The 13,308-nt window shown below is 54.7% G+C and overlaps 1 protein-coding gene across 5 annotated transcripts in view; it reads right to left on the minus strand.

Moving 5' to 3' along the window:
• Positions 1-270: 270 nt before the first annotated feature.
• Positions 271-13,308, minus strand: part of EXTL3 (exostosin like glycosyltransferase 3) — a 138,943-nt gene continuing 125,905 nt past the window's right edge. For all 5 annotated transcript variants that reach the window (XM_063153198.1, XM_063153200.1, XM_063153199.1 and 2 more), the window contains 4 exons: positions 8,472-8,599; positions 5,426-5,570; positions 4,465-4,593; positions 271-3,594 (listed from right to left, as the gene is read on the minus strand). In XM_063153198.1, coding sequence (XP_063009268.1) covers positions 3,385-3,594; positions 4,465-4,593; positions 5,426-5,570; positions 8,472-8,599 — 612 coding nt within the window. In that variant the 3' untranslated portion in view covers positions 271-3,384. The remainder of the gene's footprint in view (positions 3,595-4,464; positions 4,594-5,425; positions 5,571-8,471; positions 8,600-13,308) is intronic.

Genomic DNA, 13,308 nt, shown 5'->3' on the forward strand with positions numbered 1-13,308 from the left:
GGGATGGGATGGGATGGTGTCCCTGGAAGCCACTCAGGGTCCAACCCTCCCATAAGCTCTCCTGGCCCAGCCATGAGCTCACCAGAGACACAATGGGGTTCAGCTCCAGGCACTGCCATCCCTGAGGAGTTTCCAGCATTCCAGACCAGCTCACCTGCCCCATGGGAACAGATGCCTGGTTTGGTTTTGGGGTGTCCCAGGGCCCAGGAGCAGCAGCAGCCCCGTGCTGGGCCCCTCTCCCAGCCCCAGCAAAGAGGCACCGAGACGCTCCCAAGTTAAACTCTCCATTTATTGGAACCTTTTACAAAAAACTCAACATTGTGCTCGTGTCGAAGGAGGAGTGTTCCTTGTCTCTCAGTTCCTGTTGGATTTGAAATCCTGGTGCTCACAGCACCGTGGGCACAAGGGGAGGGCAGGGGCCGTGTCACCTCAGTCGTTGCTATTTACAGCGGGAAAGGCCTCGCTCCGTGCCCGGGGGGAGCAGCAGAAACTCTGGAACAGGGAACAGGGGCAGCTGCCAAGAGCCCTTCCCGTCTCCTCAGGGCTGGGATGGTGGAGGCCACGGGCCCCAGGAGCTGGGATGGATCATCCAACCAAACCTGAGCTTCGGAGTGAGCCTGGGATGCCCTGAAAATCCCGGGAGAACGACGGGTGGGAGCAAGGAAGGATGTTTGGGATGGTGGCACGGGCAGGAGCACTCTCTGGAAAAGCCCCCTCTCCTCCCAGGTGCTGGCATGTCTCAGGAGCAGAAAGCTGGGTGTCAATCCCAATCCTGTACTCCAGGGGTTCCGTGGTGTTTGGGATGATTTGGGAAAGAGCTGCAGCAGCTCTGGGAGGGGCAGCACCAGCCCTCCACCATCCCACCACCAGTGGGTGGGGAAAATGTTCCTGCTGGCATTTCATTTCCCCACAGAATTCCATCCCTCCCTACGCTGCTGCTGCCCAGGTATCTCCCAGGAGCAGCCTCTTTACCCCTTCACCCCAAATCCTTCCCCTTTAGGGGTGCTCAGCAAGGAGGAATTCATTCCACAACACACAGAGAGATCCCACTGCACATCCACTGCACATCCTGTCCCTGCTCCAGCACAGTGGACAGGGGGACCTTCCCAGCAAAAAAAAAAAAAAAAACCAGCTTGGGAAAAGGCCAAAGAGAGGGAGGCAGAGCAGCTGGATTTGTTCTGATGATCTCTGATCTCAACTGGCCTCAAATCAACACCCAGCAAGGGAGAGCAGAATTTCCAGCCTGGGGCTCTGACCCCCTGAGCATCCTGAGCCCCAGGACACCCTGGGAATGCCAACACTTCCCATCCCATCCCATTTGTGCTCCCCCAGGCTCTCACTGGAATAACATTTCCCTGTGGATTTGAAAGGCTGAAGGCTGCTGAGCAGTGCCTGTGTTGGATGAAGTTCATCCATCCCACATCACTCCGTGCTCCAGGAGGGCTGGGAAGGCAGAGCTGACCCCGGGCCTGGGCTGTGCCTGAGCCACGGCATCGCTGCTAACGAACCCCCACTAATGAGGAAGGAATTAAAGCCCTGGAGGAGCAGCTCAGGCCCCTCAGGATTGCTGGAGCTGACACAGCTCCTGACCAGTGCCACATTCAGAGAATCCTTCCAGGTGTTCCAGGGCGTGCAGGAGTCTCTCGTGGCATTTTTAAGGAGACTCTGAGACTTCACGTGCTGCGTTTTGGGCATCTGATGTTAAAACAAAAAGGAAATGGAAAGGGGAAAAACAACATAGGAAAAGATTCCTTGATCCATTTTGCTGTGGTCAGTGGTGGTGCTGGTGAAGGCACGAGCCGTGGGCTCTGCTGGGAACAGGCTGCTCCTTCCCTCCCCTTCCCACAGAGGAAGTGTCAGTGCTGATAGGAAAGCCTGGGGAGAGAAGTTTGGAGAGGCCCCAGAACGTGGTGCAGGAGGAGCACGGGCAGGGCTGACCTTGGGAATGAGCCCAGGAGCTGCTGCTGGACCATCCCTGCTCCCACACAGCAGGGGTGACATCCAGGGACATCGAGGTGACCACACAAGTGCCACCTTCCCACCTACACAGCAACTTCTCCAGGCTGCTCACAAACATCTGGGATGTGCTGAGGGTTAACACCACATGAGGGCCAAGCTCTGCCCTTCCCTCCTGTGCTCCCCTCGTGTCCAGTGGGCCTGAGGCTGAAGCTCGGGTGGTCACAGTGTGACAGCATTTTGCTCTGGAGGAGAGGAACCAGCTCCAAACCCACGCTGTGAACCTGATCCCAGCAGCATCTGTGTGAAGATGAGATTCTAGGAAACTCCTGCTGGGATTAAGCCTCAGACACAGCCCAGAGCCAGGCTGTGAGGATGGGCTGGGGTTAAGGCAGCTGTGCTGAGGCCCACGGCAAACCCGACACAGGCACGGAGAGCTCTGGGATGGGGACGAGGCAGAGTGGGAACTGCAGCTCTGGCACACCCAGGCTGAGCACAGAGAAGGGTCAGAGCCTGCAGGAGCCCTGGCTGTGCTGCAGGTGGATCTTCCCTAAGCCCCAGACACGCTCCCTGTCTTTAGAGGATCAGCAGGACAAGGTGGGAAAGACACTGAGACAGCAGCAACTGAACCCCCTGGGCTGCAGCACGGGAACAGCACAGGGGCCAGAGCTGGAGCCAGGCAGGACCATCCAGGCCAGCCCCACCCCTGTCCAGGGGCTCAGGGTGGGGAGCAGAGCAAAGGGCTCCTCACCTGGTGACACCTGAGAGGCCTCAGTAGCAGCCACAGGGCAAGAGCAGCCAGGATGTGGTGGGTGGGAAGGGCTGTGCCATGGCAGGAAGGATGGGGACAGCACTGCTAACAGGAGCTGCCCAAACACCTCCAACCTGGCCTTGCTACAGCACCCTGGGATGGGCTGAAGGGTCCAGAGGGGAAAATGGGGCGGGGAGAGGAGAGGGAAAAGAAAAGAAAACAAAAAAAGCGCCTCACGTGGCAAATCTAAAACACTTTCATTTTAAATAACAATAATTATAATTAAAAAGAACGGCTGCCCTTGGCTAGCGAAGGGGCAGAGCCAGTGGCCAGCGAGCCATTCCTCAGTGTATGATCCGTGGGTGTGTCCTCACAGGAGCCACGGGGTCCCATTCCCTGTCCAGGTGTGCCCTCACAGGAGCCACGGGGTCCCATTCCCTGTCCAGGTGTGCCCTCACAGGAGCCACGGGGTCCCATTCCCTGTCCAGGTGTGTCCTCACAGGGGCTATGGGATCCCATTCCCTGTCCAGGTGAGCCACTTTGGGAAGAGGGAAGAGCCCATCCCAGTCCAGGCTGGCCCATTTCCCACAGCCTTCTGCACTCACAGCCCACCAAAGCAGCCCCGTGCCGGCCTCTCCCGCCTCAGCTGGCAGCTGGCAGGGTCCAGCTCTCCCCTCCTAGATGAACTTGAAGCATTTGGTCTTGTCGTGGGGCAGGCGGGTCTTGAAGAGGACCGAGTCGACGCGGAACTGGGTGTAGAGCAGGGGCATGTACCCGTACACCTTCACAAAGAAATTGATGCACTTGTGCCGCTCGTGGAAGTGGGAATCGTCGTGGGACAGAGCCTGGGGACAGCCGGGGCAGCGGAAGGTCCAGCGGGAGGTCACCTGCCAGGAGGGACACAGGTGTCAGTGCCATGCTGCCCACAGCCCGGGCACTGCCAGGAGGGACACAGGTGTCACTGCCACAGCCCGGGCACTGCCAGGAGGGACACAGGTGTCAGTGCCACAGCCCAGCCAGGAGGGACAGAGGTGTCAGTGCCACGCTGCCCACAGAGCCCAGCCCAGGCACTGCCAGGAGGGACAGAGGTGTCAGTGCCACACTGCCCACAGAGCCCAGCCCAGGCACTGCCAGGGGGCTCGGATTCAGAGGGAATCTCAGGATTCAGAAGGGAGCTCAAAGCTCATCCAGTCCCACCTCTGCCATGGCCAGGGACACCTCCCACTGTCCCAGGGTGCTCCAGCCTGGCTTTGGACATTGCCAGGGATCCAGGTTCAGCCACAGCTTCTCTGGGCACCCTGTGCCAGGGCCTCCCCACCCTCACAGGGAACAATCCCTTCCCAATATCCCATCCATCCCTGCCCTCTGGCAGTGGGAAGCCATTCCCTGCGTCCTGTCCCTCCATGCCTTGTCCCCAGTCCCTCTCCAGCTCTCCTGGAGCCCCTTCAGGCCCTGGAAGGGGCTCTGAGCTCTCCCTGGATCCTTCTCCTCTCCAGGTGAGCACCCCCAGCTCTCCCAGCCTGGCTCCAGAGCAGAGATCATCTCTGCCATGGGCAGGGAACCTTTCACCAGGCAGGGAATTCCGTCTGAGCAATCCTGTCATGTCAAACCTCACTTCACCTGCTCTGTGGCAGATTCCAAAGGCTGAGCTTTCCCCCTGGAGCTGGATTTCCCTGGATCAGACACCACCCACTTCCCAAGCAGAGCTTCTCCAGCAGTCCAGCCCTGGGACAAGGCCCTGGCTGCTGGTGCTTTACCTTGATGGGAGGTTTCCTGGTCAGGTGGGACACCAGGAAGTTCATGGCGATGTCCTCGCAGTTGATGTACTCGTCCACCATGTCCCTGATGGCCTGGGGCATCACGTAGGAGTACAGGTAGGCATAGTACTGCAACGGGAAAGGCACAGTGTCCCCCAGGTGCCCCACAGGTGACAGCAACAATGGGACATGTGGGGTGTGGCTGGCTCAAACCTCAAGGATCCCAGTGGAGATGTTCCCCATAATGGAGTTAATCCCACACTGAGATCCACAGCAGCAGCAAATCCCCCACAGCCACCACCCTCTCCTGGAAGCTCAGGAATGGAGGAATGGGGGTTCCAGCCCCCTCAGATCCTGCTGTGGATTCAGCATGGCAGGAACAGGACTGGAGATCCTTCCCAGTGCCCTCAGGACTAGGTTCTGGCTGTGTTGTTTCAGTTTGGAGAAGGTGTGGGGGAAGGAGCAGAAAGCTCCCCTGTCACAGACATCTTTTATGAAAAATCCTTTCTTTAGGACTTTTCCTCCTGAGAAGCTGAGAGGCCGCAGGAACAAAATGTAAACATTGATTATCTGCTGCTGTGGAATGCATCAAGTAGATTTTTGATTGGTCCATGTTGGTTGTTTCTAATTAATGGCCAATCACAGCCCAGCTGGCTCAGACAGAGAGTCCAAGCCACAAACTTTTGTTATTCATTCCTTATTATTCTATTCTTAGCCAGCCTTCTGATGAAATCCTTTCTTCTATTCTTTTAGTATAGTTTTAATGTAATAGATATCATAAAATAATAAATCAAGCCTTCTGAAACATGGAGTCAGATCCTCGTCTCTTCCCTCAACCTGGGACCCCTGTGAACACCATCACACTCCCCCATTTGCCCTTAAAAAACCAAAAACCGCCCAGATGTGCAGCCTCAGAGGTGGCTGTGAGCAGGCAGGGGCGGCCCTGGTGGGGAGGTCTCACCTTGTGGAAGAAGGCAGCACCAGTGAGCACCATGGAGAGCTCGCAGGAGTAGTTGGAGTTGTAGAGCCAGGACTGGTGCGGGATGTCCCAGGCGTGGTAGCGGCCCGGGAAGCCCACGATGCGATCCCTGGCCTCCCTCCACACCCTGCAAACACAGAACTGCCCATGAGACACCAACCTGGGAGCCCACCCAGAGCTCCTGAGGGGCTGCAAGGGGTGCAGGGTCTGTACATAAAGGAGCTGGCAACTGCTTATCCAAGGAATGCCCAAAGGGCAAAAAGGAAAATGTGTTAAATATGCTCCTGTCCTAGAGCACAGCCCAGCTGCTCATGCACAAGGAAAGGTTTCCTAACCCATAAATCAGGGATTTTGTAGCTCATAATGAAGGTTTAATGAAGAAAACTTTTAAATGAAGGTTTAAAAGAAAACTAAAGCCAGAGCAGCCCAGGCTCAGCTTGGGAGGAGCCCACCATCTCCTGGTCTCTTCCCCAGATTCCTGGGACTTTCCATCTCCCAGGAGCTCAGTAAAGCCAAGATAACATCAGCCTCCCTTAAGGAAAGCTTCAAGGCCAGGTTGGACGGGGCTTGGAGCACCCTGAGATAGTGGGAGGTGTCCCTGGCCATGGCAGCGTGGGACTGGATGAGCTTTGAGTCCCTTCCCACCCAATTCCAGGACTCTGGAAATTCCACAATTCCCTAATTCTGTGAAAAGCTGCTGAGACGCTGAAGGCCCCGGTGTCTCCTGAGGGAAGACCTGGATTTCCAAGGTGCTGGCTCCTCATCCCAAACTGCAGCTCCCTGGGCTCTGGCCCCACAGGAAAAGCCTCCAGAGCCCTGAGTGCCTCCCCCACCCCGACACGTGCCCACAGCCCAGCCTTGGGAATGAAATCCTGAATTTTGCATGTGGAGCGTGGGATTGCCTAATGCTCTGCTCTCATCTGCAGCTCACGCTCCTCCAGAGGAATCCCCCAGGAGAGCTGCAACCCTGGCTGCAATAATTAGGGAAAAAGTCAGAGCCTGATGCCTGAGCTGGGAAACAAACCCAGCCTGCACAGGCAGGGGTGCTTGGCTTCCTCTGGATCCTTCATTCCCCCTCCCTGCTGCTCAGTGCCCAAGCTGTGAGCCCAGACTGCATGGAGAACTCCCCGTGCACACACAAGGGTTTTCCCTTCCTGCCAGGCACAAAACTGGGCACTAAGTGCCATTTTTGGGGATTTTTCCCTCATTTGGATGTGAGTTTCTCCCACAAGCCCTGTTCTGGGAGAGCTACAGGAGGAGAGCAGAAGATTCCCTGAGCTTTCCTTACACTGATGGAGCACAGACATGTTTGCTGTTCAGTCCTCCACCCCAATTAATGAAACTCCAAGATAATCCCGAGGAATCAACACCACCAGCAGCTTCCCTGGCTCTGTCCTCCCCCCAGCACTTGTTTGCTGCAGTTCCTGTCAATCCAGGGTGATTGTTTACAAAACTTGGAAGTTGAAACCATTTATTCCCTTTCACTTCTCCCACATCTTCGCTTTCCTCCCAGCTCAGCCACAAAAACCAGGATTTCTCTGGAGAATCGTTCTGGGGGTGCTCAGAGAGCTGCCTCCAGCTCCCTCCTGGGTGGCAAATACGATGCTTTTGGCCCCAAAAATCAAAGCCTGGAGCAAAGTTTTGACAAAGCACAGTTGCTGTGGGCAGAGGTTCACTCCAGCAGCTCCTGGGAATGTGTTAACACAGGGAGGCTTTGTGGGAACTGCATGTCTGTAATCAGGGATATGAGTGAGATTAACACAGGGCAATAATGACCTTCATTTGATGCTCTCCAGGGCTAATCAGCAAAACAGAGACCAAAAAAAGGGGAGAAAACAGCCCAGTTTGGATAAAGAGCCTGGAATGGGGCAGGGAAGGGAAGCCAGGAATCCTGACGCCTCCTCCTGCACTTTAATCCCTCTCACACCTCATTTCTCATCCCTCTGAGGGAGCCTGGTGGGTTTCCAGGCATTTTGTGCCTTTAAATCCCCCTCCCAAGCAGGTTTTGGTCCTCATGTCCCACCCCCAGGCAGCTGCTGGGTGTTCTCTGATGGGAATGGCAGCTCCTGCTCCTTGAGGCTCCTTGAGGCTCCTTGAGGCAGCCTCAGTCCCCAGCAGCTCCTGGCAGGGAGGGAGCTCTGGCTGCAGGAGCTGCAGGAGCAGCTGGCACAAAGCTCCCCAGCAGGAGCCCCCTCATCCCTGTCAGCAGGGAGATTCTGCCAGGGAAAAGTCAGGGAAAGCTGGAGCTGGAGCACAACAGGGTGGGAGTGAGAGCAGCAGAACCTGCCTTTGGTGGGGGACATCATCTGCCTTTGGTGGGGACATCATCTGCTGGGGGACATCATCTGCCTTTGGTGGGGACATCATCTGCCATTGCTGGGGGACATCATCTGCTGGGGGACATCATCTGCCTTTGGTGGGGACATCATCTGCCATTGCTGGGGGACATCATCTGCCATTGCTGGGGGACATCTCCCTTTGCTGGGGGGCATTATCTGCCTTTGGTGGGGGACATCATCTGACTTTGCTGAGGGACATCTCCCTTTGCTGAGGGACATCTTCTGCCTTTGCTGAGGGAACATCTGCCTTTACTGTGGGACATTTTCTCCCTTTGCTGAGGGACATCATCTGCCTTTGCCTGCTCTGCCCAAAGAACTGTCACACCCCAGTGTCACACGGAGCAGAGGGTGGCAGCCACCGTCACCACCTGAGCATCATCCTGGCCTTGCCTCTGGCTCATGGATGGAGTGAAAGCCTCTTGGATTTCTTTTCCAGGCTCTGTCCACCCTAGCAAACCACAGGCCTTAAAACCATTCCAGGGCCATTATCAGCGTAGTAAAAACTGAAGAGTTGGGCTAAGAAATGTGGGAAATGGGGTTTCCTCACTGGGATCAGGTTCCCCACCCCATTAATGTGTGTTTCTCCAAGGAGCAGAGCTGGGCAGCCACAGGAAGGGATGTGCCAGCCCCTGGCTGCTCTGTGAGCAGGTCCTGGCTGTGGGGAGGAGCAGTTTGTGGGCAGGGCTCACCTGAAGCCGAACATGATCTCGTCGTGGCGCAGGTGGGCGTCGTCGTCGATGGACAGGATGGCCTCGGTCTCGATCTCGTCCCAGGGCAGGAACCGGTTGTTGAGGCTGTTCTTCTCCGTGCGCACCACCTGTGGGGACATCAGGGACAAGGAGAGGGTTTGGGGCTGGGGCTGTGGTGACCCTGATGACCTGCGGTGACATCAGTGACATTTACGGGGCTGCAGGGCACAAGGTGAGTCTTGGGTTTTGTGTTGCTGAAATGGCTCCTGAGGTATTAAAGAGGCTTTTTTCCCAGCCCTGGGACCAAAAAAGAAGTCGAGATTCCTCAGCTCTGGTTTTCAAGGTTGTTTATTTTCTCTTACGTATTACATTCTTTCTCCAACTTGCTGAGATCTGTCCAGCAGGTCGGGTTGTGGCACAGTGCCTGCCCTCAGGGTGTTGTAATCTTTTAATACTAAAAACTACATGTACATTATTTACAATAATTTTCCAATACCTATCACCTATGTTAGACAGTGAGCTTCTACTCTAAACCAGTTCAGAAGCACCAGCATCACAGCAGAAGATGGAGGACAACAAGAAGAAGAAGGACAGGACACACCCAGATTCCTCCATCTTGCTCCTTGAACCCCCATTCTAAAACCCCAAAATTCCAATTTTTCACCCTGTGATAAATTCACTAACATTCTACTCAAACCCTTGCGGCTTGTAACTCCTCACACAAAGCTGGTAATTGTTTCCAAGGGTTAAAATCAAAGGCACAGGGGTCTGACTGTGCCAAGGTCTCTGAGCCCTCTGCCAGGGTCTCAAGCCATCCAGGGCAGCCAGAGGAATGTCCTGGGTTCCAGCAGGTGAGGGTTTGGGGCTGGGCTGTGCCAGCTGTGGTGGCCCTGACAACCTGTGACATTTATGGGGCTACAGGGGACAAGGTGAGAGTCTGGGGCTGGGCTGTGCCAGCTGTGGTGGCTCTGATGACCTGTGGGTGACAGTGACATTTATGGGGCTGCAGAGCCCAGAGTGGGGGGTTTGGGGCAGGGCTATGCCAGCTGTGGTGGCCCTGACAACCTGTGACATTTATGGGGCTGCAGGGGACAAGGTGAGAGTCTGGGGCTGGGGCTGTGGTGGCCTGCAGGAGCTGAATTGCTGCTGGTGTAGTCCAGGGTAAGGAAGCAAAAAGGACCTTTGCATAATATCCACAATGTTCTATTCAGATGTTCAGGTGCCAGCACTCACCCAGAGGGGCTGAGTTTGGGTCTGACCCTGGTCTCGGGGCAGGACAAGGGAGAGATTCAGACAGGGAATAGGGAGGAGAGGCTCAGGGACACAGGAACAGACACAGGAACAGGGGAAGGAGCCAGTGGGGTCTGAGAGCTTTTTGAGGGAAGCTTCTGGTGTCTCCCTAGATCAGGAAATGTCCCCCAGGGTCTCCCCAGTGGGCCTGGGGTGGGGAGTGCTCCAAAGCCACAGTGTTGGCTCAGCCCAGCAGCAGCTCCAGCAATTCCCCCATCCCAGCCACACAGCTGGAAAACCCCACTGAACTTCCCCCTCTTCCAAGAGCCACAGAACAGAATCACGGGGCTGGAAGGAGCACACCAGGCTCATCCAGTCCAATCCCTGCACAGACACCCCAACCATCCCACCCTGTGAATCCCTATGGGCATTGTCCAAATGCTCCTGGCACCTTGGGGAATGTCACATTGGGAATGTCACCATTCCCTGGGGAGCTGTTCCAGTGCCTGACACCCTCTGGAGAAGAACCTTTTCCTGATTTCCAGCCTAACCCTCCCCTGGCACAGTTTCACATCATTCCTGACAGCCCCACCCACCCTGGATCCCTTCCCCTGCTGATCCAAAGTCACTTTGTCCATCCCACATTTCCCACCCCATTCAATCCCTCCAGTCCTTTCCCTGCCTCTGCTCTGAACAATCTCCATTTAAAAAATTAAGCCTAGCCTGGTGAAAAGACCAAAGCACCACAGCAAGAGAGCTCCATTAAATAAGATCACATCTGATCCCACAAAAAAGCCCAGGCTGAAACCATTAACAGGGGAAATATTTGTATCAGATCTGCGTGACAGCTGGGATGATTAAATTCCCATGGAAAGCCAGCCTGGGAGCTTTCATCTGCCGACAGCTCCAGGGGGGATGGAAAACTCAGCGGGAACATGCTGAATGTTGAATGCTGCACTGAAGAGGCATCAAAAGCACCAACAATTCACTGCAAGTGAGCAAAGTGGGCAGCTCCGGGCTGTGGAAAAGCAGGGCCAGAGCTGAGGCAGCAGCATTCCCGCCCCAGGAGCTCTGTGGGTCCATCAGGACATGGAAAAAGCAGGGCAGGGACACCTCCCCAGGGTGGAGGAGCATCACAAAACCCAGCTCAGTGGCTGAAGGGTTTTCCAGAGGCAGCAGATGCTCCCAGGGGTTCCTTCTCTGCCTGGGAACTGCTGGAAAATGGGACGCGGGAATCGGGGTGGGATGGGGTCAGGAGGGAAGCAGGAGGAGACAACTCCACACCCCGTGCTCAGCTCTGGGAAGGACCTGGAAATGCTGGAGTGGGAAAACTCCAGGGAGAGCTCAGAGCCCCCTCCAGTGCCTGAAGGGGCTCCAGGAGAGCTGCAGAGTGTCGCCATCTCATTTTCTGGAAAAATCCCTTTGCCCAGGATTACCCTCCTGGGAAGCTGAGAAGCCTCAGAGAAAAGGAAAACAATAATTATCTGATTTGTGTCTCCTGTGTTTTGCTGCTTTGGAATGTGTTTGGACATTGTTTATCCAACAGGTGATGGTTTGATTGGTTTCATGTGAATTGTTTTAACTCATTGGCCAATCAGGGTCAAGCTGTGTTGAGGCTCTGGAAAGAGACACGAGTTTTCTTTAATTTGTTTTTATTATATTTTAGCCTTCTGTAAGTATCCTTTCTGTATTCTTTAGTATATAATATATTCATGTGAATTGTTTCCACTCTTTGGTCAATCACAGCCAGGCTGTGTCGAGGCTCTGGAAAGAGTCACGAGTTTTCTTTATTACGTTTTTATTATCTTATAGCCTTCTGTAAGTATCCTTTCTGTATTCTTTATTTATAATATAATATAATATGGTATATAATATAGTATTATATATAATATATAATATAGTATCATAAAATAATCAATTAGCCTTCTAGGAACATGGAGTCAGATTCATAATTTCCTTCCTTCATCTGGGAACCCCTCAAATACAAGAGGGGAGGGACTGGGGACAAGGGATGGAGGGACAGGACACAGGGAATGGCTGCACACTGCCAGAGGGCAGGGATGGATGGGATATTGGGAAGGAATTTTTCCCTGTGAGGATTGTGGGGCCCTGGAATAGAATTCCCAGAGAAGCTGTGGCTGCCCCTGGATCCCTGGAAGTGTCCAAGACCAGGTTGGATGAGCTTGGATCAGCCTGGGACAGTGGAAGGTGTCCCTGCCATGGTAGGGGTTGGCATGGGTTGATCTTTCAGGTCCATTCCCTCCCAAACCATTCTGGGATTTGAATTCCCACCTTGCTTTGCAATAAACTGTGTGGGATAAAACCCCACCTGCTGTATAAATATGGCTGATCCAACACATGAAGTGATTTAATTTTCTTGGTGTGATTGATCAGGCTGCCTGGAACAGAGCAGCTCCCATTTAGGTGGTGATGAAGCATCTCCAAAAAGTGCAGAAGACCCTGATCTTGACATTGGCCCCGTGCAGCTGAGAGAGGAGGGAGGAGCTGGAGCTCGGCAGGGATCGCATGGGAGCAGGTGGAGGAGCTGTTTGAGGGAGGGAAGGGACATTTGGAGCTGGGTAATTTGGCCCCGTGGCCCTGATGAATGTCACTGAACCTTGCTCAGATGTGGCAGCCGGGGCTCCCAGGTTTCTCTTGGCTTTCCCTGGATGTGAACTTCCCGCTGTCCCTGGGTTGTGAAGTGTCCCTGGAAGTGTCCGAGGCCAGGCTGGAGCACCCTGGGATGGTGGGAGGTGTCCCTGCCCATGGCAGGGGTGGGACGAGATGGGCTTCGAGGTTCCTTCCCACCAAAGATCATTCTGGAATCCTCCGAGTCACCAGCATGAACCTGCTGTGAGCCCCAGGGCAGAGGAGCTGGCGCGGGGAGAGCTCTGCCAGGAGGGTGTGCTGTCTCCCAGAGTGGCAGAATCCCCTTTTCCCTCAAACACCAGCGCTGCTCCGTGGGAATTGTCTCCCCTCAGCTCCCACGCCCTGCCCTGCTGGGTCTCACCCCCAGAGAGCCCAGAGGGGCCATCTCCAACCCTCCCTCTGTCCTTTCCCAGACTCTGGGGTCTCCATCTCTCCCCCAGCACTGCTTCTCCTGCCTTTCCATCATTTTAATGACCAACTCTGCCACAACTTTGTTCCTTCATGGTCTCGAGCCAAGAGCTCTGTCCAACCCCGAGGACAGATGTTCCCTCGGCCCTGGGAGTCAGCAGATTCCTTCCCAAGGAGATTCAAGCAGTGAGGAGGACACAAAATCTGCCAGAGAATCCCAAGAGAGACCCCAGCCCATCAGCAGCCCCATCTCCCCTCACAGCGCGGGCTCCAGACTCAGAGAGAACATCAGTGGTGGGTCCTGCACCAAATTCCAACCCCTCCAGACTCAAACCCACCCCAGACTCTGCCCTGCTCACCTTATTTTGGTTATTTTTGGCTTTTGTTTGGGATTAATTCTCTTTAAAACCCTTTGCCATCAGCTAAAAGGCCCAGAGCTCAAAACCATGAACCTCCTGAGCAGTTTGCAAAGTTTGGAGACACCTAAGATGCCTCCAAGCACCCAACAGACCACATCAGAAGCTTCTTCTCCTTTTAGGAGGAGAAGAAA

Source organism: Melospiza melodia, chromosome 3, assembly GCF_035770615.1.
Source record: "Melospiza melodia melodia isolate bMelMel2 chromosome 3, bMelMel2.pri, whole genome shotgun sequence".
NCBI lineage: Eukaryota > Metazoa > Chordata > Aves > Passeriformes > Passerellidae > Melospiza > Melospiza melodia.